The 24,965-nt window shown below is 44.9% G+C and overlaps 3 protein-coding genes across 3 annotated transcripts in view; all 3 read left to right on the forward strand.

Moving 5' to 3' along the window:
• CAVIN2 (caveolae associated protein 2) overlaps positions 1–24,965 on the forward strand; it is a 291,429-nt gene that overhangs the window by 174,124 nt on the left and 92,340 nt on the right. The gene's annotated exons all lie outside the window — the stretch shown is intronic.
• Positions 1–24,965, forward strand: part of STAT1 (signal transducer and activator of transcription 1) — a 365,052-nt gene that overhangs the window by 57,843 nt on the left and 282,244 nt on the right. The gene's annotated exons all lie outside the window — the stretch shown is intronic.
• On the forward strand, positions 15,845–16,702 carry LOC134393535 (testis-specific serine/threonine-protein kinase 6-like). Its single transcript, XM_063118576.1, has one exon. The coding sequence runs from the start codon at positions 15,845–15,847 to the stop codon at positions 16,700–16,702; it is 858 nt and encodes a 285-aa protein (XP_062974646.1).

Here is a 24,965-nt window from a genome sequence, read left to right on the forward strand (position 1 = left end):
TTATTATTATTATTATTATTATTATTATTATTATTATTATTATTTTCATTTGTATCTCGCCTTTTGCCCAATGCTGGGCCTCAAGGCAGCCTTACAAAGTTTAAAACATACATTGCGGGGGGGATGACGACAAAACCACAAACGTTTAAAATACACAACAAAATTATAAGACATTAACATAGATGGAGGGCCAGATTATTCTCCAAAGGCCTGCTGGAACAAAAAAGTTTTATCCTGCTTCCGAAAGCCCATCAAAGAGGGAGCCAGCCTAGCTTCCCTGGGAAGAGAGTTCCAGAGCACCGGAGAAGCCTCCGAGAAGGCCCTCTCCCATGTTCCCACCAAGCACGCCTGTGAAGACGGTGGGACTGAAAGAAGGGCTTCTCCAGAAGATCTCAAAGCAGGGGTAGGCTCATAAGGGAGAATACGAGCGGATTCTTCCGCCGAGCTCTCCAACCCGGGTGGCTCTTTCGCCGGCAGCAGGGGGCCGGCGGGGAGGTGAGCGGTGGCGGCAAGGACACTCTAGGCACCCTTGCATCTGAAAGGAGCCCTGGGAACTTTTCACCGCTGCCGCCGCCTCCTCCTCCGCCTCTTCTGGACAGGTATCTACAGGTATCTACACTAGGAGTTTCGGGGCGCCCTGGAGGCGCATGCAAGCGCCTTCAGGGCGCCCCGACGACTCTGTGTAGATCCCCTCTACGTTCTTTCAAATATCCTGGACCCGAGCCATATAGGTCTTTATAGGTCATAACCAGCACTTTAAATTGTGCCCGGAAACAGACTGGAAGCCAGTGGAGCTGTTTTAACAGGGGAGTTGTATGCTCCCTGTAACCAGCCCCGGTCAACAACCTGGCTGCAGCTCTTTGAACCAGCTGGAGTTTCCGAACACTCTTCAAAGGCAGCCCCACGTAGAGCGCGTTACAGTAATCCAATCGGGATGTAACTAAGGCATGTGTCACCGTGGCCAGGTCCGACATCTCTAGGAACAGGCGCAGCTGGCGCACTAGCTTTAACTGTGCAAATGAACTCCTGGCCACCGCCGAAACCTGGGCATCCAGGCTCAGGGCTGAATCCAGAAGTACACCCAAGCTGCGGACCTGTGTCTTCAGGGGGAGTGTAACCCCATCCAACACAAGCTGAATCCCTATTCCCTGATCTGCCTTTCTTTCTGATCTGTATTCTTTGCTCACTAAGCACACACAGACCTCATTGGGCTATTTGGTTGCGGGGTGGGTGGGTTTCTCCTTAAGCATTTTTGGTATTCCTGCACGACTTCGGATTCATCAGAGGATGCTGATTCATCCCTCTTGTTTTGAAGTGGCCGTTTTTGGCTGCAATTCTGACAACACTTACCAGCTAGGTTATGAGTTATTACCAGCATGTGATATAGCCAGTTGGCTGGCTGGGTTTTTTACTTATTTATTTCTGAAATTTACGCGCTGCATTTTTGTCAAAGCCCCCAAGGTGGTGTACTACAAAATAACAAAGTAAAATTTTAAAAACCCAGTAACAATAACAAGACAATCTCAGTTCAGCATTCATTTCATCAATAATTACATTCAGCATTCATTTCATCAATAATTATTCACAAGTTGTTGGTTTAAAAACAAACAATTCTGCTTCTTCTGTGTCTCTGGAATATCAGTGCTGCCTGAATCTCCTTTGGGTCTGGCAACTGAAGCAAAGGGAAATTTTGGACATGAGGCAGCTCACACTGTCCAAAAAGGATCAGCTGGTAAGAGTTCCTAGAAAAATACTCCCATTACATGTTGGAGGCAATCCAGAATTACCATACTAAAGAAAAGATTCTCTTTTCAGATGTCAAATCACACCATGGATAAAAAGCAAGTACTGGAATGGTGCATGAGGGCAGAATTGGGTCCAATGGGTTGTATCCAATGTTAGTCCTACTTAGAGTAGACCCATTCAAATGAATGGGACTTCGGTTAGACAAACATTGGATACAACTCAAGAGAGCTAGCAGACAAGGCTTTTATTGTGCAATTGCCTTATCTCGCTCATGGAATTTTAGAGGGTAGATTGGTTCATCAGATGATGTTGTCTTCTATTTGTAAACCTCCCCCACCCCAATTTTTCCACCACTGCTTTTCTAATCACACACATATCCAAAAAGGTTAAGGAGGAAAAGATGGAAGGGCTGTCCACTGTTTTTTGACTGGCAGTGCTAGAAACCATCCATTTGGGAGGTTATTAAATGGATAAATTTGTACTTGAACAAACTTTCCTATGTGCTCTTTTAAATTATTTACCTGCTTCATGAAAATGAAGAAATGGTCAGCGTAAATGGATCCGCTGTCTCCTTTTTGACAGCTAAAAGACTGATATTACAACATTGGATGGACTCACCTCCTATAATGCATTGGACTGAATACTTTACAGCCTTTCAACATTTGAATGGGAGGCACAGAGAATCCACCTTCAAACTGATACCTATTCAGATTATCTGGTACACTTTTGTTGAAGCCTATATAATTGCTAGAAAGTTGTATTTTTAAAGATGTGAGTTTCCTATGTATTACTTGTTATGGATATGTACAAATTCATGTATCTATATTTAAAAGAAAAACCTCAAAAAGAAAAAAAGAAAGAAAAAGAAAAAAGCTGGTTAAATTTTAAAGCCTCAAGATGTAGCATTGCTACCCTAAACTTAATTCAGCGCCCTGTTTTTAAAAATGTTTTGTTTTTCCTCCCCTTTTAATTTGTTTAGCATGTCAAGTTATTATAATATTGTTTTAATTTGTGTGTCATCTTGAATTTCTTTTTTGGGTCAAAAGTCAAGTATTAAATAATTTTATAGAAAAGAGATAGAAAAGAGTAGATCAAATTAGGGCTACCCAGGGAAGCATTTTCTCCCCCCCATTTGTTCAGCATTTTTATTTTGCTTGTAACCTATTTGTAGCCTATTTTATGCCATTGAAGCACAATCTGCAGGCATGCTTTATTCCTGTCATATAAGATGAGAAATGTGCACACTTGTCATGGCCTTTGGCTAGTACAATAAACTTTGAGCTTGAACTTAAAATGCGCACAAATGTATTTGATCACAACTACTCATATGCATACCGTTGTTGAATGGACAACAACATTGTAAATTTTTCTCATGAATTAAAAAGCAAAATAACAACAACCATGTTGGCCATGCAGGTCACTGTTGTCAACTTCACAAGTGAAGATGATAGAGAGCTTTATCATACCAGCAATCTGTGCAATCACAGTGAATTGCGTGCTAAGGACTCCGAAGTTTTCCATCTTATAATCTGCTTTTATTGTGAAGTACTCCCATGCATCCTGCTTTATTTGTGCTATAACGGGAAAAGAATTGAGCTATTTTGCTACTAGTTTTCGAGCGAATCATTTGTTGTTTTCTGAGCGGCCACTGGGGCGCAGCAGCAGGATTTGATACATTTAAAGAAAAATTAAACAAATGGTTACATCTGTGTAAGCTTTAAAGAAGTTGTAAACCGCCCAGAGAGCTTCGGCTGTGGGGCGGTCTATAAATGTAATAAATAAATAAATAAATAAAGATAAAGACATCAACATTTGCACAGTAATAGATATTAAGGAGAGCTTTAAGTATACCAAATTTGAATCAGATTGGGTCATCTGTTGATTTTTTATTATTTGTTTTAACTTTTCCTCTCTTAAACCCTTTGCAAAGGATCTTAGGAGCGCTACCGCCCGGGGTGTGATTTAGCAACAACAACAACACCATCTTAACGCTGTAGGGGATAATTCAAGGGAAACAGGTACGTGGGATGAAGCTAGAATTGTTTGTACTATTTCTTTCAGCTATTGTACTCCTAATCACCTTGTGTGACCAGTGACCACCCACCAATTATACAGCCCAGGCACCAAGCCTCCTCAATCTCCTGTTTCAACAGCTCCTAAATATGTCCTGGGCCCAAACAGGTTTTGTTTGCTTCTCAGTATCAACTTTAGATAACGTCAATTTCCCCCCATCTCTCTCTTCATAGAATCATAGAATAGCAGAGTTGGAAGGGGTCTAAAAGGCCATCAAGTCCAACCCCCTGCTCAATGCAGGAATCCACTCTAAAGCATCCCTGACAGATGGTTGTCCAGCTGCCTCTTGAAGGCCTCTAGTGTGGGAAAGCCCACAACCTCCCTAGGTTGTGAGCTCTCATATGTCTTCAGTTCATATGTCTTCAGCTGTGTGATGAAAATCTAGACATATCAAAGGGAATAAGCAAGCTTAATTCCACAGCCCAGGCAGGAATAAAACAGGAGCAATCTATTCTTAGAACAGCCTATAACTATGGATTTCTTTATTGGGCAAAACGGATGAAAATGACATTGCAAATTTGTGGGGGGAAATCACAGCTCACTATCCTAGTCACTCTTTCTTGTATTATTATTAGCTGCTGCACTTCATTCCATTAAAAAAATGAGTGTGTTGAAATACATATCTTTCAACATCAGAGGGCAGTAAATGAATGAGAAAAGGAAAGGCATCTTTAAAAAGCACTTCAAGCACATATTTTTAAATGAAATCATTAAATAAAATGCTGGTTAAAATGCCTGCTCATCACGACAAGCTCAGTTGATGTTCCTGGATCCTAGGAATAAGAATAATATAGGACCTGACTGGGAAGATAGTGTGAATACTAAAAACTAGGATGCATCAGTCAGTACAATGTTATAACCTCCACCCATTCCAAACAGCATATTTCAGCCAATGGACCTTTGCCACAGTTCATTATCTGTGCAATCTGTGAATTGCAGCCTTAAGCTCTGATTATGGACGTTTGGGAGTAGTTCATTCTTCAAAGCATACCCTGAAGCCATTGGCTTGACCCCTTAAGTCTGCATCTCCAAATTAAGTACGACAGGAATCCATTCACTCACATTTACCCTGTCTTGATAGTGCTGGGTTGCTGCTGCTTTTGCGAAAACCCAGCGCTTTCACTCCTGCAGGGTGGCGGTGGCTAATCCCCACGCAGAAGGTGCTGCGGGCTTTCTGGCGGTCATTCAGGTCGCCAGCCCACCCCTGCACTCTGCCTGGGCTTCCGGCAACCAATCAGGGGTCACCATCCGCCCAGGAATGCCTCTGTACCGGAGCGAGGTTAGACCGTAGAAGGGCTGAGTTCGCCTCCCTACAGGGTAAAAAGTTGGGGTAAGTCCCCAATTTTTTAAATGCAGAGCATTGCGGGAACACCCCGTGATGGCTGCGAGGTGTCTGCTGCGTCGTATATCCAACACAGTGCCACCATGCAGTCACCACGTGTGTTTTTTAAATGTATAGACAGTCTCATCTTTCTTTAACTGTTTTTGTTACAGTCACGTTCAGATACTGGGTGGTATAGAAATGAAATGATAAATGAATAAATATTCCCCTTACCTGTACTATATGTATCCCATGCTTTTGACATTTAGATTATAAGCTCCGCGGAGGCAGAGACCTATCCTTTTGTTTGATACAAACTGAAGTTCTGTGTATGGAGATGTGATGGATCTTTATCATAATCATCACCATCATGGTATTGCTCCTCAATAGGTTCCGTTTTATTTTCAGTTTATGTCCACCAGCAGTTAGCTGCATAAAGTCTTCCCACTTAGGGTTGCCATACGTCCCGGAAAACCGGGAATGTCCCGATTTCCAGGAGATTCTGAAATGTCCCAACCAGCTGGGCATTTCCTGGTCCAGCTGGCTGGAGAAATTCTGACCTCCAAAATGGTGCCTTGAGCCTGCTCAGTGGAGCGGCAGCAGCAGAGGAAAAGACGTATCAATCTGGCGCCTTTTCCAGAGCATCACCGCTCCTCCACAGGCTCATCTGAGTCACTCACCTTATTGCGGCTGCGTAGAAGAACAACAACAGCGAGGAAAGGCGCACGTGCTCTCCTCAGGCTACCTGAGTCCCATGCAATGCAAAGGAGTTTGGTGAGCTTGGCTGGTTGTGGTCAGACCTTTAGGGTAAGCGTGGGGTGGAGCTGCTGGGTTATTTGTGGGGGAAGAAAGAGAGTTTTGTGTGGGACAGGAGGGAGGGAGCGAGTGGGGGACGAGGGGGTGAAGGAGAGGAAAGGAGAGCGGGGAGAAAGGAAAGAAAAGTCAATCCCCCAAAAAGTGCCCTTCAAAATTCCATCTCCTTGGATTTGGGTTGCAAGCCTCAAATTCCTGTGGAATTCCCTGCCTCTGGAGATCAGGCAGGCGCCAACCTTGTACTCCTTTCGGCGCCTCCTGAAAACATCTTTATTCCAAGAAGCCTTTCTTTAACATGCAGCCTTGGATTTCTGTTTTTGCTTCTTTTAAATTTTGTTTTAACTGTTTTATTCTGTTTTTATTTTCATTTTACCTTGTACACCGCTCTGAAATTTTTCAGTGGGGAGCGATATATAAATATTCTAAATAAATAAATAATAAATAAATCTGTTTCTTGGAAGTAAGTTGCAGTGAATTTAAGATGTCTGGTTTCACAGTTGTAGATGTTTTAATTGAAAAATTGGGCTTTGCAAAAATTGGGCTTTCCCTAGACCTTTATATATTGCTCTGTTTTTTAAAAAAAAAATCCTACCCCCCCCCCGCAAAAAAAATTGTCCCAGTTTTGTGGATTCAGAATATGGCAACCCTATTTCCACTCCACTCCACATTTCTTTGTGTGACTCCTTCCAATGATTTCAAAGCATTTCTGTCCTGCCCTTCAGTCAATAATGCCAAATCCTACTCTGAAGCTCAGCTCCGTTCGATGAGACACAGCCAAGCAAGGACCAGGGTGTTTCTTTTCTAGCAACCTTGCATAACATCTACGAAGCTGGATGGCTGAGAACGCTGGATAAGGGGGAGATCTACACTACTGCTTTTAAAGCGCTTTAAAGCGCTTTGAAAACATTTTGAAACCTGTATATGCAGTGTGTCCTGGGCCCCAACAGTTATCAAAACTGTTATAAAGCGCTTTAAAGCAGTAGTATAGATCCCCCCAAGAATCCCAAAGCCATGGCCAGGAGAAGTGTCTCTTGACAGACCACTGAGATTTTTCAGTTTAATTCTCACCCTGTTTATCCCAAAGTGATTCCAATGGCTTTTAATGGGACTTACTTCCTAGGAAGCATGCTTCAAAAATCAACAGTTGTGGAGTTTGATACCTCAGTCCTCTATTGAACGCAGGGGTGTTGAACCTTTTCCCAGCCGAAGGGCTGAATTTCATTTCAGAGAAGCTGTCAGGGGGCAGCATTCTAGTGGTGGGTGTGGCCAAAGACAAATGTGGGCGGGGCAAAGGCAAGAGGGGCAAGGCCAAAAATACCAGCATATTAAACCTCTTAGTGCGAGTTACTAAGGGCATGTCTACACCAGCCCTAAATCCCGGGGTTGTCCCTGTACATCCAAATGATGCACAGGGGATCCCTGGGGCAGGGACTTTCCCCAGGATATAGGGAACCGTGGAAAACCTGAGTTTTCCACTGTCCGGAAACCATTCCGTGGAGCACAGGCCGTGTGGCCGCTGCTCCCGGGTTGTCCCTTCTTGTGGGGCACTTAAAATGGGCATGGAGCTGCACAGGGGTGGGGAGCGTGTGCGAGTTTTTTTGTTTTTGTTTTTTACCTTCTTTTGCAGAGGAGTGCAGTTGCACTCCTCCTCTTTGGAAAAAATGGTGGCTGTGAAGTCCTTCCGGGACGTTGCACAGCCGTCAAGACATGGGGGGAAGATCCCGGAAGCAGGTAAGTCCGTGATCCCCCCGCTCCCTCCCTCTATACCTTCGGTAGAGACATTTCGACTCTTTAGAATGGGGGGAAAAGACACAAAACCTAAGAAACCAATGGACAATCAATGGTGAGGGGAAAGGGGTGGGGCTAGGTCAAAGAGTCATGGCCATCTGGGAAACCTGAGAATCCAGTGCAGAGGCAGGAGGAACAGTAGAGGCGATCGTCATGTTCCCACTCCTCCTGCTCTGCATTTTCGCTAGATGGGCTTTTTTTTTTTTTGCCCATTTAGCTGGGATGTTTCAGAGGGGGATGGAAGGAGGTTGGAAAGGTCTCTCAGGATAGCTAGTATCCCAGCCTCTCCAGTCCCCTCCCCACCCACCAGAATACCCCCTTTACCCTCTCTTCAAGGTCAAGTTCCCAACTTCAGAGAGGCAGCTGGCGCGATGCTTTCCATGCCAGCTGCAAGGGGAAAGGGGAGGGGCAGAGTGCAAATTCCTGGTTCCGAGGTCAGAACACTGTCCGAAGTATCCAGGGACCCAAAGTATCCTATTACACACACACACACACACACACACACACACACACACACGAGTATTGCTCCCTAAATGTGCTAACAAGACATATTCCCTGTTCAAGAAATTCTTCATATACAAAACACTTCTAACCTTTTCTTTTCTTTCTTTTTTAGTTCTGTTTGCTCTGCTGCATAACACCTAGTACTTCAGAGACCAATTAGTCAACTGACATTGGCTCTCCTGTCTAAAAGCTCAATAAAAAGGAAGCCACAACAAAACATAGTATCCAGCAATGTTTGGTTCATTTGAATGGTGAGTCTAAAGCTCTCTGTAGAATTTCCTGCTATTAACTCCATCCACAGGGGTGATCTTATTACTAAGTGGAGCCTTACCAACTCCTGCTCTAAAAGCAGCATGACTCTAAGCTTCATCCCTGGAGTAGGGTTGTGACAATGACCCATTGTGGACAGTTTAAACATCCTGCTCAGCCACACAACAGGAGCCACCAAATTATATTTCATCACATATATATCCACGGCCTACTTTCGGGGTCAAAAGAGCTTAAAGGACAGTGAGCTTCAAATAACATTTTTTTTTTTTAGCAATGTCTGAATCAAAGGCAATTTTCTTCGAACTGTACTTCCATCCAATGTTAACGCATGTATACAGAAGTACAGCAGAGACACTGTCACATGTGGACCTCAAAACGCATTTGTAGAACTAGGGTGCTGGTATTCTACCCATGAAAAAAAACCTAGGAAACGAGGCTAAATCCCAGCAGCTTTCCCCAAACTGGGGTAGGGTGGCCATTTACACATTGCCAAAAGAGGGAACGCATCACCCAAGAAGAGGGAGGGGGAAAGAGGACACTGATTTGCATCACATTTACATAAGCTAATTTATATAGATAGATGCACATGTTGAACTAATATCTATAATTTAAATAGAAACACAAGACATCTCCCCATAAGGGGAAGACTGATCTGTGTGCCTGCTCAATCTCCTGTCCCACTGCCCACTGTTGATGGATGACTTCAAGGTCCCTTGAAGTAGGGCTGTGCACAGATCCCCCATTTCGCCTCAGTGCTTTGTGGGGGTGCCCGCTTTGTCTCGGCGCCAAAGCAAGATTTGCACCACCACCCCGAAGGGACTCGGCCTTGCAGGTTCCTGGGTGCCAGCTGTGTGGTTGACCGAGAGTCCAGGGGACTCCCGACTCCCCATTCCCCGCTCACAGACCCCTCGCCCCCCTTCACAGCCCCCTTGCCCCCTTCCTCAACCCAGAGCCGCATCCGGGACTTACCTGTAAATCATGTCTTCCTTCCAGAGAGCCAAGCCGCGATTTGAAGTAGAGATCACAGCGACTTTCTGTTTTTATTATATCTATGGCTGCAAACTATAGCGACCATAAAGAGGAATCGGCAACAGAGGGAGGTGACCGGTGAGGAAGGGGAGTCCAGTGTGTCCAATGGACTCATCTAGACTCACGACCGGCCTTGTGCCTGCTTTCTTGGTCAGGCGGGCCCAGCACCGCTCTGAATCGGCCTGAGGCACCCTGAGACCTCGGTACCAATCTGCTTTTGCCTCAGACTGACCTGGTACCAACTCGGATCTGGGCCGAGGTGGGCCGAATCAGTCCGCCTGGCCTCGGATTCAGCTTGTGGCGGTAGGCAGCCCTATCTTGAAGCTTTCCCTCCTTAGGGTTCATTATCTTTAAACTGGATTTTAAAGTGGACTGGGTCTCAACAGCCTTTAATGTTGACAACTGCTCTCTATCAGTTCTCCAAAATAGAGGACTGTTCCAGGTACTCATTTTCAGGCTGGGCCACCTGCCATACTAGAAGTAACAGAGGAAAGGAGTTGGACAATCAAACTCCCCACAATCAGACTCTTTGGGGGCAAATGTCCAGAGCCCCTCTCAGCAGAACCTGCAGGAGGTCCCCCCCAAACGCAGCAGGGATGACTTACCATGGTTTGAACTGTCTCTGAACAATTAAGAAGGGATGTCAGATCTGTGTTGACTGACCCTCAGTTGCTCTATTGCTTAAAAACACATCGTGCTGGATCAGACCCAGGTACAACTAATCTCGCAAGAATCCCAGCATGTTGTAGGTGATCTACTAGAAATTGGCCACTGGCTCACTTGGGGACCATGATCTATCTCCTGTCCACACCTGTTGCAAAGCAGTTTTGTTTACTATTGAAAAAGAGAAAGACAGGCCATAGACTTATTTGAGCTATTTTTAAAGTATCAAGTGAATGATCCAGGCCCCTTCTCCCCACTAAAAAAACAAACCCATAGGTCCCATGAATTTCAATGGAAAAGGCTGACACACGTTTAACTCTGTCACTGAAAGCAATCTAAATGCTTAACTCTGCATGAATTGTGCCCAGTAGAGACCTTAGCAACTGGTATCAGAGGCCTGAGAATAAACTAATTAGACACCTTGGCAATTAAGTGGTTGAAGCAAGAATGCTGCAACAGCGCTGAAAGATTCAGTGCTTAATTCCTGGGCTAAATCAGCACCAAGTGCTTCATTTGTGAAGCTCCACTAAATTGAGGCAAAACATTTATACCGTGACTTGCACAATGTGAGCAAAAGGGTGGAAGCAAAACAGATGTATTCATTGGTACATTTTTTTGCTAACAAAGTTAGGAACAGATGATAAGGAAACAACAAGTTTCCGATTTCTGGGCTGTCAAAGCCTAGCAGAGAAAGATGAGTTCACAACAACTCTTTCATCCTCTGCTGTCTACGGCTCTCCTAAAAAAAATTTTTTTTAAAAAAATCTCTCATTCATTCCTCAGGCCAGTGGTCTCTAATTCAGACGGTGTGTTTCCCCCCACCCCGACGAAGGACACATGCCCATCATGCAAAACATAAATTAGAAAGTGGGCTAATAATACGAGCTGCAGAACTGCATTCAAGAAACAAGGAAACTATTAAATGATTGTGTTTATAAGGGGTTAATCCTTTGAGTGGTTGGCTAGGGAGATATTTTTTTTGTTACTTTGGCCAATGCACATTCTCGTATCATGCTCTTGTAATATGAACAATGTGTTAAAGAGGGTGTCCGTAGGAGAGAATACTTAACCCCTTCTGGGCTTGCCGGTTTCCCTCTGCAAACATCCCTGGTTGTTTTTCCTTCAGCTAGTGGTTAATCTACACTACAGCCCATTTTGTTTGTGATGCACGTTTGCACTGGTATCTTTTTCAAAATGCAATTGGTGCTCTGGGGACACCTGGAACTGAATGCAGTGCAGTATCAATTGTGTTTATAATACAACCGAGTGCCGTACACTTGCATAATGTTGTAATTGCAGGAGAAATAGGAGTTTGAATGTTCACGTGCATTTTATTGTTTTGTGTTTATAGCATGAGCAGCACATGCCACAAGTTACTCTGTACTGCTGCAATTACAGGAGAAATGCGGGGGACGGACATGATATGCTTCCATTTCAGGGTCCTGTTTTTTAAAAAAAAACCTCTGTAACTGCATGCACACCTTTGCGGCTGTGCAGAAATGGAGGTTTAAAAATATTGGGCGGAGTTATTGCAGTGCTGCACAACTGCATAAGGGTGCCATGAAAAATAGGATCCGTTATGGATCTACGGATCCGAAGTGGAGCGGGCCGTTCTGGACCTCCAAAGCCTGGTTCTGGAGCAGATCGGGGGAGGTCCGGATTGGCCTAAAAGCGAAGTGATTTAGACCGTTCCGAAGCTTCGGAGCCAGGTAAGTGGGGAGGGGGGCTTACCTGGCTTCGCCATCCGCCACTGCCGCAGTCTATGCAGTGGCAGACAGCAGAGCCAGGAAAGGGGGAGGGGCTTATTCAGCCCCCATTTTGTCCCCAGCAAAATGGGGGCTGAATATCGATCCGGACCTCCGGATCTCACTCCGGATCTGGTTCCGGAGCAGATCGGGGGAGGTCCAGATTGACCCGAAGCGGTTCGGGCCCGATCCGGAAGGTCCAGATCAAGATCTGAAGCGGTTCGGTTAGGGGGTGCACAGCCCTAATTAGAACGCAGATGTCTTTGTAGTGCACAGAAACCAGAAGCACTGGAAAAACCCTGCCATAAAAGTCGTTTGGGGGAAAAGCAGATGATTGAGGAAAAAACAGTGACAGGACACTGGGTTAGGGAGTGTGGCAGGCATCCTGCAAAATGAGTCAGAGGTTACAGTACCATAAAATGCTAGTATAGATTGACCCCCCAGGCTTCTTTCCAGGTTTGAAGTCTGGTCAGAAAAGCAAGCAAATCCTTAATAAGCCAGGGTGTGTGGGTGTGTTTGTAGGGATGTCTTCGTAGGACTAAAGGACTAATTAAGTATTCCTCCCGTCCCCGTCAGTTCTCTATAGGCATCCATGCCCTTCATTTACTTTATGAGTAAACTACAAGATTAGGAACAACGTGTACTGCTTTCTTCACAATGTGTGGTTCCAGCTTATATAGTGTGAGCATCAAACTATACCACCACATTGTTGGAAGGGACAATTCTCTCTCAGTAATTGTGTCAATTCATCTCTAGCTTTTGTAAATGCTGTAGTAAGAGGCAGGAAGACAGTTACTAAATTGAAGCTCCATGTTCAGAGGCTGAGTAAGACTAAAGCACGGTTGCCCCTGTCCCACCCATAGCATTCTGGTTACACCAGCTAAAGCAAGGAGTGTGAGACAACTTGTGTGTGTGTTTAAACTCCATAATTATAAGGAAGCACACTTTCAGGAGGGAGAAATTTGTAGCATACAGGTGTGTATAGCTTTTTCCTTTTTGGTGCAACTCCACACAACTCCCTTCCTGCTGCTTTCCCACCTGTGGGGCTCCAGCTGTTTTGTTTATTCTCACAATTGTGTATCTGGAACCCCACAGTTATGCCGGTGCTGCTGCTAGAAAGCCGCTTTGAGAGGAAGAATTTGCAGCAGAAAAATGGCGGGCTGAGAAAGGGTCAAGCACACGCACACACCCCTCTCCTCCATCACTTGTCCACCAAAAATTGTCCTCCCCAAAGCTGGTTTCTTTATTAAAAGCAGCAGACAGCGTTTAAATACACATACCAGCTGTAGCTAAAAAGCCAAGAAGTGTCAAATTGGCGTCATTCTCTCATGGGTGAAGATGTTCCATTCCATCTTGATGCATAACTGAAGAGCAACAATGATGTATCAAGTATTTGCTAATCAGGCCCCAGGCTTTAGACAAGCAGCTGCAGATAATGGGGAAAATGCAGGATTGATTCACACAACAAGATTACATGTCTGGCTCCTGAATCTGCGAGCTTGCAAACAATTCTCTTCCCATACAACGCTCTGCATTTGGTTGCCATTCCTGTGTTTGACAGTATTTTATTCCGTGGCCTCCAGTTCTGCTTCTTAGGACCTCAGGTACTACCAGAGCCAGCCTCCTTGGACACAGATGCCGCTAACAGCATCTCTGGTCCATTGCGGAAGGGAAATATTTCTGTATTTGTCAAGGGGAACCAAGTGAGGTTAAGGAACGGGGGGATCCTGACCTAACAAATGGAAACAAGTTAACTCCCTCAGTACTATTCAGATCTGTCTTCTTAGTACAGTAGTTGCTCAAGCCAAAAAGTACACCTTGGAGCGTCTGAAGTTTCTGTGGTTATGACTCATGGGATTATTAAACTGCCCTCAGAAGTAAATGGCTGCCTCCAGGTCAGAGCTCTAGATTTTCTGCTGGGCTAAAGTAATAAGCTTTCACGGCACGCCGCTTCTGACTAGACTCGGTTTCCTCACTTGACATTTTGGAAGCGAATCCTTTCTTCTCCCTTGCTCTTTTTCCTCTGCTTTGGTTTTAATTATCGGCTTTAGTAAATTTAGCTTCCTGCTTCTTCCACGTCTTCACTCCCTCCCTACTGACCCCTCCCCCTCACTTCCCATCGTTCAGTCAAGCCAGGAAGTTGGATGGCCTGCCTCCGCAGAAAGACGTTTATGACTAAACCACTTCAATAGGAAACTCTAGGAGTTAATGGAATGGAAAGACTCTGCGGGTCTGGCCCTGCCTAGTGATGGAGGTCGGACAGGACACACTCAAAATCTTCTGCGTTCTCTTCCTACACAGTTAGCAAGAAAGCTCTATGAAATCCTTCTGCTGCCTTAGAGATTGCCCATTGCCGGGATGATGAGGGGTCACAGGCAGCCAAGAGAGGTGGCAGTGTGCAAGCAGGAGGCCCAATTCCCTGGGCTTGAGGGAAATTGAGAATGGGGGAGGTCAGCAGTCTGAGAGTCATGGCTAAAACCTGGAAGGTTACAGCTCTACCTGAGCAAGGAAAACCGATGAGCTACCTGGGCAGGAGGAGTCATGTCATAGGTTTTTGAACTGAAGCCCCAAATTTACGTATTGATTTATTTAACTCCTTCCCAAAAATGTTTGGGACTCCAATTTACCTAATCCCCTCTATCATTTCACCCCGACAAACCCTTCCTACTGCAAACCTGATCAGTCAGTGGCTATGCAGGATCTACCTTACTGCTTTAAAGCGCTTTATAACAGTTTTGACAACTGTTGGGGCCTTGTTCAACTCCATATACAGTTGTCAAAACTGTTTTAAAGTGCTTTAAAGCAGTAGTGTAGAACCCGCCTAGCCTCCAGAGACAGTCTCCATGAGAATGCAGCTAATACCCCCCCCCAAAATAAAAGTTCTTGCAGGCTTTAAATGGTTTACTAATCTACATATGTATATGCAATTGCTTTACCATCTTTTGCTCTTCCTAGAAATCAATAAGTGTATATTTAATTGGTACTTAATAGTTAATATATATAATTCCCCATCAGAAGCTTGTGTGCGTGTGGACTGTTCTGCGGTCTCCTCTTTGCCAAAGACACACTATTGCTAATGTCAAAAAGGTCCTTGTAACAAATGTGTATTTTGTAGTATATGCTCAAATTTGTATCTAAGAGGAGCACATTTGGTAACACAGCATTCTATGTTGCAGCTAAACAGGGCTGGGGATGTTTTTAATGGGTGTCCGCCACATGTAAAACTGTACACATATGCATACACATGTAACGTGACTTACACATCTCCCAGCGTAGCCCATTCCAGCAGCTGTTCTCTGGGGACTCCAAGGGGGTCTTACCCAAACTGCTACCTGAGATCTTTTATGCCTTAACTTTAAGCTTTAAATTATAGGTGAAGTCACCAGGGATTCCTCCATCAATCAGATTTCTTGTGAAAGATAAGTAGAAGATAAAACTCCGCCTCAGAATGCTTTGAGACCTAATTTGTAAACTGCCCAGAGAGCTTTGGTTTTGGGGTGGTATATAAATGTAAATAATAATAATAATAATAATAATAATAATAATAATAATAATAATAATAATAATAAAAGAAAAAGATCTACTAGTCCATGTAGGAAAGTTATTTCTAGGTATCCCTTAGTTTTGAACCTGTCCCAATGGTGGATGAGATGAAGGAAGTAGATATAACAAGCAGCCTTGGCAACCTAAATGAGGAGTGACCCATGACACCTCTAGCACATCACAATACCCGGGCAGGCTGTATAATGCTCCTGTCTTAAGCACTCAGTAGGAACATGGGAAGGGGTGAAGATTAACATCTACCACACACAATGGGTTAAAGCCTTCATTCCTAGCTTTAAAACCTAAGGCCCAATCAAACCCAGCAGAGCTCCCCAAGGCATCCTGCACCATGTCGAAGAGTTCTGGAGGGGACCGATGGCTAAGTGAGCTCGGCTACAAGCTGGGTCAAACCCTGGGTGAGGGGAGCTATTCCAAGGTGAGGGTAGCTACCTCCGCCAAGTACAAAGGGCCGCTAGCCATCAAGGTGGTAGACCGACGCCGGGCGCCACCTGACTTTGTACACAAGTTCCTCCCGCGAGAGCTCTCCATCTTACGGGCTATTCGTCATCCCAACATTGTACGCGTCTTTGAGTTCATTGAAGTCTGCAACGGGAAACTGTACATTGTGATGGAAGCCGCTTCCACCGACCTGCTCCAACTGGTGCAACAGCTAGGAAAGCTCCCCTGCGTCCCAGAAGCCCGGGACATCTTTGCCCAGGTGGTGGCTGCCGTGCGCTACTTGCATGACCGGAATCTGGTGCACCGGGACCTCAAGTGTGAGAATGTGCTGCTCACAGCGGATGGCCGCCGAGCCAAGTTGACTGACTTTGGCTTTGGCAGGGAGTCCCGTGGCTACCCGGATTTGAGCACCACTTACTGTGGATCAGCTGCCTATGCTTCCCCCGAGGTGCTGCTGGGCATTCCCTATGACCCCAAGAAGTACGATGTGTGGAGCTTGGGCGTAGTGCTTTACGTGATGGTTACTGGCTGCATGCCCTTTGATGACACTCACATCCACAGTATGCCCCGCCGGCAAAAGAAGGGGGTCTTCTATCCAGAGGGCCTCCCACCATTACCTGATCCCTGCAAATCCCTTATTGCCCAGCTGCTTCAGTTCAGTCCCGCCTCCCGTCCTGGAGTGGGGCAGGTGGCCAAAAACAGCTGGCTGAAAGGGGGAATCTTAAACAAAGACACCTCTTCCAGATAGCTCAGCTCCGGGATCCAATCAGCACAGCCGGAGCTTCAACCTGATGGAGCTGTGGTGGGGGAAAGAGTAGAGGCCAAAGCAATATTGACAAGGGTGGAGCTACGAAGCAATCTAGGGTCTTGAGGAAGGGCAGCGACGTTCGGAGACAGGACCGTGGCGTGCTGTGGAAGAAAGACTTTGAAGCAACACTATGAAGCTGAAGGAGACTGGATTCAAAGACTTTCACGACAGAGGAGTGGGGCAGTTAGACAGGGAATGGGACGCCCAGTACCCGAAATCATGCACAACTGGACAGTAGTGCAAACCTGTGGAAGAAGAGCTGTAACCCTCAACAAAAGGACTCGGGCATCATTGCAGACCCTATCGTTGCTAGTATGCAGGTGAGACAGTGAGCTGCAAAGTGTTGTCTGAAGTCTAATGCACAAATAAACCCAGAAGCTCCCCTCTGGCAACCTCTCTGTGCATTTACTCCTTTCTAAACTGGTTTCCTTACCTATTAGACAGAGCTGAGAACACTTCTCAAACCTAGACTCACAGTGACATACATCCCCACGTTCCTTTATTCTCAAAGGAGACGTTGTCGTCCTGATTTGGCAACTACGTGATGGAAGGGCTACACAGCAGGGGTGAAGCCCAAGGGCCAAATTCCACCTCAGAGAAGCTTTCAAGGACCACATTCCAGTGGTGGGTGGGGGCAAAGGGGGCAGAGCCAAAGGCAAAAGTGGGGCGGGCAAAATACCAGCATATTGTAGGTTAAAGCTCACTGCTATAAACTAAGATTTAGGACAGGCCTTTCAAAACTTTTAGAAGAGGGGAGGGACCTGCATAGCTAGGAAACCACCCAATCATCAGTGATTGGGGAAGGGACAGAGTAGCAGGAGGGGCCACCTGTGGAATCCCAGGTGGTCAGATTTGGCCCCTGGTCCTGATGTTCTGCACCCGTGGGTTGCAGAGTAGTGGGCTTGGATGGTGGAATTCTCATGCAGCTACAAAGAAAGCATCCTGCGTATCCATGGTTAATTCCCTTTAAGCCCCATCTACCTCAAACAGTTACTGTAAGATCATGATGTTGCTCTGAGCTCTTTAGAGGAAGGGAGGGAGAGATAGCTAACTAAATAAAGTAAACGCTCTTGATCTGAGCTTTGCACAGCGAAAGAATAGAGAACTGGATTCAGAACAAGACATATGAAAGCTAAGGCTGAAAATCTGCTGGGAGAAGAGGCTAAGGCTACAGTTTTATATTACTCAGGAGTAAGTTCCACCAACTTTTGACAAAATGTCTGAATCCAAACTCCCTGTGAAATCATCCACCCTCATTTTCTGCCTAATGGTCTAGGTAGTCATTTTAATTATGTATATATAGAGTTGTTGACATGAGCTTGTTGGATTCTGCCCTATTTGCCCTATTATCCAAAATGCAGCAACAGATGTCATTTTGTGTGCTATGAGGTATAAATGTGCAAGAGGGATATATAGGGCTTCTCCACACTAGGCTTTTTATCCCGCAACTAGGGCTTCTGTTTCTAGGTTCTCTTTAAGCAAGACTTGGGTCTGGACAGCCCTTCAAATAGGGGACACCTACAAAGAGAGGACTGTCCTCTATAAAGTAGAACACCTGGCCACCCTCACATCCTGACATTTTGGGTTGTTCTGATTCACAACCTGTCTGAGTACTGAAGCAACCACTCTGGTGGCTAAAGTGTCGGACTGGGAGTCGGGAGATCTGGGTTCCAGTCCCCACTTAGCCATGGAAACCCACTGGGTGACTTAGGGCCAGTCACAAACTCTCAGCCCAACCCACATAACAGGGTTGTTGTTGTGAGGATAAAATGGAGAGGAGGTTTATGTACGCCGCCTTGGGTTCCTTGAAGGAAAAAAGGCGGGATATTAATATAATAAATAAATAATAACAACTAATTTATTATCGAGTCCGTCACGTTTCTTGGAGATTAAAGTCATGGCGTAGATTTGGGTGAACCAGTTTCCCTCCACCCGCTTCCACTACTAGGGTGACCATGTGAAAAGGAGGACAGGGCTCCTGTATCTTTAACAGTTGTATTGAAAAGGGGATTTCAGCAGTTGTCATTTGTGGAGGACAGAGAACTTGGTGAAATTCCCTCTTCATCACCACAGTTAAAGCTGCAGGTGCCCTGCCCTCTTTTGTACCTGGTCACAGTATAACTGCAGTATAGCTCCTGCAGCTTTAACTGTGGTGATAAGGAGGAAATTTCACCAGGTTCTCCATATATACAAACGACACCTGCTGAAATTCTCTTTTCTGTGCAACTGTTAAAGATACAGGTGCCCTGTCCTCCTTTTCATATGGTCACACTACACTACACAGGTGTGTGTGTGTATTATCAATGCTGGCCTCTCTCTCACCCCCCCCCTTCCATTCCATCTCCACATCACCCAAACTTAGATGATGAAGATTTCCCCCTCATCCTAAAAGAACCCTCCTTTACCTTCTGATTGGCTGCCACCATGAAAATTATGACTAGACACCCAATCAAAAGAGTTGCTTCTGGAAGGTGACAGGCCCTCAAGGTTGATGGGGGCCGCTGCAGGAGCAGCAGGCCGAGGATGCTTCGAGCCACCATACTGGTAATTTTGCCGCTCTTTTTTTCTTACCCTCAGTTTCAGCCAAGGAGTAGTGTACAGGCCCATAAATGGAGGGGGAGAAATGAACACACACTGTTTTTAACAGTGTATACTATGTTTTTAATCAGTATTTTATGTATTTTATGCTTGCTGTTGTTCCCCGCCTCGATCCAATCTGAGAGGCAGGTAAATAATAATAATAATAATAATAATAATAATAATAATAATAATAATAATTTAGCCCCGGTTTTTTTACCATCTGTTTTTAACTTTGTGAGCCACTTTGAGGATCCACAGGTGGGAAAGTGGCCTATAAATATTAATGGAACGGTCTCCCCTCTGAGGTACATCAGACCTCAACACTGGCATGTTTTGAGATTTTATTTTAAAAACCTGCCTGTTTGCTTTGCTTTTTCTCACAGCCCTGAGCTGAGCTGTGTTTGTATCATGATACCACAGTGTCTGGCCTGGTTTATTTTGTTTTGCTTTTGTTTTGTTTCCTTTTGTAAACCACTTCGGGGTTTGTTTCAAATGAGAAGCGGTATATAAATATTGCAAATAAATAAGTAAATAAATATTTCCCCCTCCTCCTCCCTGTGCAAATAGACCAGCCCAGTTTAATAGCTTTGTGCTCCCCAAGAGAAGGACTGAAAGCTGTGTAAGCTCGTGATTTACTACCTAACATTTGTAAAGCTACATCCACTTTCCAATTTCCAGAGGGTAGTCCTGTCAGTCTATTGCAGCAAAAACAAGTTGTGGCACTGTAAATGATGATGATGATGATTTATTTCTCACCCGCCTCTCCACTTGGATCGAGGCGAGGAACCACAGCGAATATAAAACACACAAAAACTGATTAAAAACATAGTATACGTGATTAAAACATCCTTAAAACATCCTAAAAACTTTCTAAAATAGAGACGAACAAATTTAACCTGGCAGAAGCTTTCATGGACTATAATTATTATTATTATTTATTTATATAGCACCATCTATGTACATGGTGCTGTACAGCGTAAAACAGTAAATAGCAAGACCCTGCCGCATAGGCTTACATTGTTTATGCAGTGACTTAATTCTAAATCACAGTGTGACTTAAATCTGAGTAAACAGGTCTAGGCAGGAAAGGAGAAGTATCTGCCAGTGGGGAGGGGTGGTGTTTAAGCAGGCAGCCTTTCCCACCCTCAGAAGCTCAAGCAATCACAGCCAGGCCCACAGAACCCCAAACCCCCATTCTGGAGCAAGATGAACTGGAGAAATTCTGCAAAATTCAAAGCCAGGAAACTCTCCTACTCCTTTGATTTCCCCATGTGAACCTATGTAAACCGCCCAGAGAGCCTCGGCTCTGGGGTAGTATACAAATGTAAATAATAATAATAATAATAATAATAATAATAATAATAATAATATGTGGTAGGACTCCTGCCCATTCCCTCTTTAACCCTGTTGTCCACCTCTTCCCTCAACCTGCTATAATTGATCAGGGTTCTAGGTAAGGCACACAGTAGTGGACTTGAGTAACAGGGAGGGAATGGGCTGCCTTATCTCATGCCTCGTCAGGAGATTTAAGGGCATGTGACTGTTCTTGGATTTCAAATCTGGCACATAATCTGTAATTTTTTAAAAATCTACTAGCTGGGTGGAGTCTGGAGATGGTGAGCACTGAATTAGTGGTTGTCGGAAGCCCAGAGTGAAGTAGTGGAGACCACTGGATTTTGCTTGGTTCAGACAGCCCAGACGTGGTTGACAGATGTGGCGTGGAGCCAAGCAGAATTTTTTAAAAGATGTACATTTGGGACTTTCTTATTCATTAACACCTTCTCTGTTTAGCAGAGATTATATATGGCATGTGGACAAAACTTGCTGTTTTTGGACCTGTTTGAATGTTTAGGCCTATGGAAGTGGGGGGAAGACGGAGAGAGTTTCTGGGGATACTCCCAACTACAAGGAACTCAGCAGGGATATGAACCCGCCAAAGTCATGCAACATTTTTTTAAAAAAAAAGTTCTGAAAATAACCTGCAATTATAGCATTGTTTCTAATCGCTATTGGAAAAAATGCATATGCAGTAATTCGATCTAGTTAGCCAATCATGCAATCAGGAGAAATCAGGGACTTTGTAATTCAGAGAACTGCAAAGGCGCAAGACAATCAAAACAAATTTGGTTTGGATGCATCTGCAGAGTAGCTTTCCAGAGAATCTCTTTGGGATATTTTGGAGATGTGTATGAAGTAGACAGTACAGGCGCCTAAAAAAAAGGAAGTACTTTCCTCTATACTGAAGGCATCTCTCTTGCTGTACAGCTAAATATCCTATGTCGCACATTCAGTTGATGATGTCTACAAGTGCGGATGGCCAGCAGAATTTAGTGATTATTAAAGTTGCCCATGTGTCGAGGTCGATGTGCATTAGATGCCCATCATCATTCACATAAGGTCACTCAGATGACCCCGAAAAACACTTTGACTTGCAATAGTGTTTTATTATTATTATTATTATTATTATTATTATTATTATTATTGGTGGTGGTAAAGCAGACTAATGCAGGTCAAAATGGGCTTTGGGGGTGGCCATTTTATTGGTGACTCAGATGTCACACACCCCAAGCCCATTTTGACCTGCATTAGTGTTTGTTTATTTATTTATTAATAATTAGAAGAGATGTTGTTGTTGATGATGATGACTGTGGTGGTAAAGCAGACATATACTAAATCCAAAAAGGCCCCCCCCCCCAGATTTTGCACATTCCATTGACATATCGTTTGTCTTAGCCTAAAACAAAAAGAGAGAAAGAAATACTAATAAACTAAATGCTCAAAAAGCCAGGGCGGTTCATCTGCTTTCAGCAACGAATTGGCCAAAGTGGTTGCATCTGTTGAGAGTAGCGGGAAAGATGGGACATGTGTCTAATGTTTCAAGAGGATGTTCCCCCTCGAGAAGCTTGGGAAAGCAGCTGGGGTTAAAAGGACAAGGAGACACATGAGGCTTGATACCCCCACAGCACTCTCTTTTAAGCAGATGGTAATCTCCAGAGGTCACTTGCTAATGGTATGAGAGTGCTGGAGTGGGTTCAGAAAGCAGGAAGAAAACCAAACAAACAAAACCTCTTCTTCCTTACAAACCTTCAGATTTTGAAAACGTGTATTAATGTTCTTGTTTAAAATGGTTCTTGGTTATCCCATGCTGGTCAGCTTTTCATCACTCCCTTCCTTCCCCGTTCACCTCTTTCGCACACCTAAGGCACAATCCTTTCAGTTAGGCCCCACTCCTTTAAAGAGAATCCAGTCACGACTTCTTCTTTTTAAGAGATGCACAGAGGGTCGGATGCACCAAATGGCCGCCATCCAATACGTGCTTCATAAAACCACCCAACGCGTTATTTCCTTGTTTGGTTATTTTTAAGCTGCTTCTTGCGGTGATGCCCTCCCAAAGCAACCTACAAGAAGAAGTGAGATGCAAGGTGCAATTTCAAGGTGATCACGTCGTCACAGATGTCCAGAATTATTTTGTGAAGCTGTTGTGCTGACATAAGGCTGTGGTATCAATCAACGGCAGCCTCAAAGAGGAAGATGTTCAAGGCTTAAATGCTAGGTTAGAAGGGGCAAGGCAAATTTTTAGTGCAAAGATGGGCAAACATTTTGCCCCTGAGGGCCACTTGTGGCGTACTCTGTTATACACAGAGCCAGTGTGGTGTAATGGCTAAAATGTTGGACGGGGAGTCGGGAGATCCGGGTTCTACTCCCCACTCGGCCACAGAAACCCACTGGGTGACTTTGGGCCAGTCACAGCCTCTCAGCCCAACCTACTTCACAGGGTTGTTGTTGTGAGGATAAAATGGAGAAGAGGAGGATTATGTACGCTGCCTTGCGTTCCTTGGAGGAAAAAGGCGGGATATAAATGTAATAAATAAATAATAAATAATACACATGCATTCAGTCTCTCAGGCACACACACAAAAATAACCCTCCCCTGCCCTGGTGATCTTCATCTATATCACTGGGGGAAAGGAAGCAGTTTTAACCTCCCACTCACTACAGGGATCCTTATCAAGATCATTGTTTCCCTGCTGCTAGTAGGGAATACCGAGATGGGGACAGATTAGAGGGCATTTTATTTGTTTGTTTACAATATTTATATATCACTCCCCATTCAAGAATTTCAGAGTGGTGGACAAATAGAATAAAAGGAATAAAAACACATGAAAAGCACATTTTTAAAAGAAACAAAGTGCAAATAAAACCGTGGCTGGTCATTAAAAGAAGGCTTCTTGGAACAATGACCTTTACAGGAGGCGCCGGAAGGAATACAAAGTTGGCGCCTGCCTGACCTCCAGAGGCAGGGAATTCCATAAGACGGGGTTACCACACTGAAGGCTCTTCCCCTGGTGGACTCCAATCAGATGATAGGTCTGTGTGGAACCACCAGGAGCAGGCCCTTGGATCTTTATCGAGGCTTCCGCTTCTGGATTCTTTGTAGGAATAAGAACAGCTCCATTACACATATTTTTTCCCCCAGGGCTTCCCCGCACTCTTCTTTTCTATATGCTCCATTACTCAACCACTAGGTTCTGCTGTGGTATAGCAGAATTGCACAATTACACTAGGTTTCTATAATGCCATTCACAAAAAATACTAGACTTCCCTCATTAGGAAAAAAGTATCCTGCGATAATGGTTGCAAAGCTTGGGAGTGGCCCAGGAGGAGGAGGAGGAGGAGGAGGAGGATGTGGATGTGTAAAGGACCTGCAAACTCCCATGTGTGAAGAATCATGAGCATACAGTAAAAGCCTTGTGTAGAAAGGCTCTTCCTCCTCCCACCAACAATCCCAATGAAGGTCATGGTTTCTTCTCTAATTGCAGCAGAGAAATAGCGTACTTGGTACAGGACGCTGGGAGGAGGAAGAGGTTCTAAACTTCCTCCCCGTGCCAGTGATCCTCAAGATCGCTGTTTCCCTGCTACAATTAGCAGCAGGGAAATCGTGATCTTCATCAGTATCTTTGGGGAGAGGGCAAAGTATCTCTTCCTCTACCCTGTGATCCTCATCAGACACATTATTCTCCTGCTGGTGATAGCATTCAAGCATATGCAGAGTGCCTCTTTTTGCCACTGGTTAACCACAAATCCATGTCCTCAGACAGGCAGTTAGAGGAAAGAGCTTCCAAGGGGGTGTCTTTGGCCGTGCATTCCTTAAAAGCCCCAAGGCATCGCAGCTGCAGGCCAGGAACAATCAATCTCCATGGCAGGAGGGAAGATGGGCTTTCCAGCAGCCATTGGGCTCATGCATGCCTCCTGCCCTCCACCCTGCCTTCACGCACTCCAGGCAACCTACCACGGGCCTCGGTCTGCTCCAGAACGCGCCCAGCATCAACGTGAAGCAAGGTTGCCACTGACTGATGGTGGAAATAAGGTGGTTATCATGGAGGAAAGGAAAAAGTCGCGGTAAGTCCATGACTTTCTAAGGCACAGTTTTGAGGAAAAGCCTCATATTGGCTGCGCATTGTCTGCTGCGTTGTATAACAAGGACAGCCCCACTGCATAGCCACCTCAGGGTAAATAGGGTGTATAGACAGTCCCCAAGGCAGAGTGTGCAACTTCGAGGCAAGGTTTTGACTGCATCAGCCACTCTCAAGAAATAAAGCACTGGCCAATGGGAGATAGAAGG

Source organism: Elgaria multicarinata, chromosome 2, assembly GCF_023053635.1.
Source record: "Elgaria multicarinata webbii isolate HBS135686 ecotype San Diego chromosome 2, rElgMul1.1.pri, whole genome shotgun sequence".
Taxonomy (NCBI): domain Eukaryota; kingdom Metazoa; phylum Chordata; class Lepidosauria; order Squamata; family Anguidae; genus Elgaria; species Elgaria multicarinata.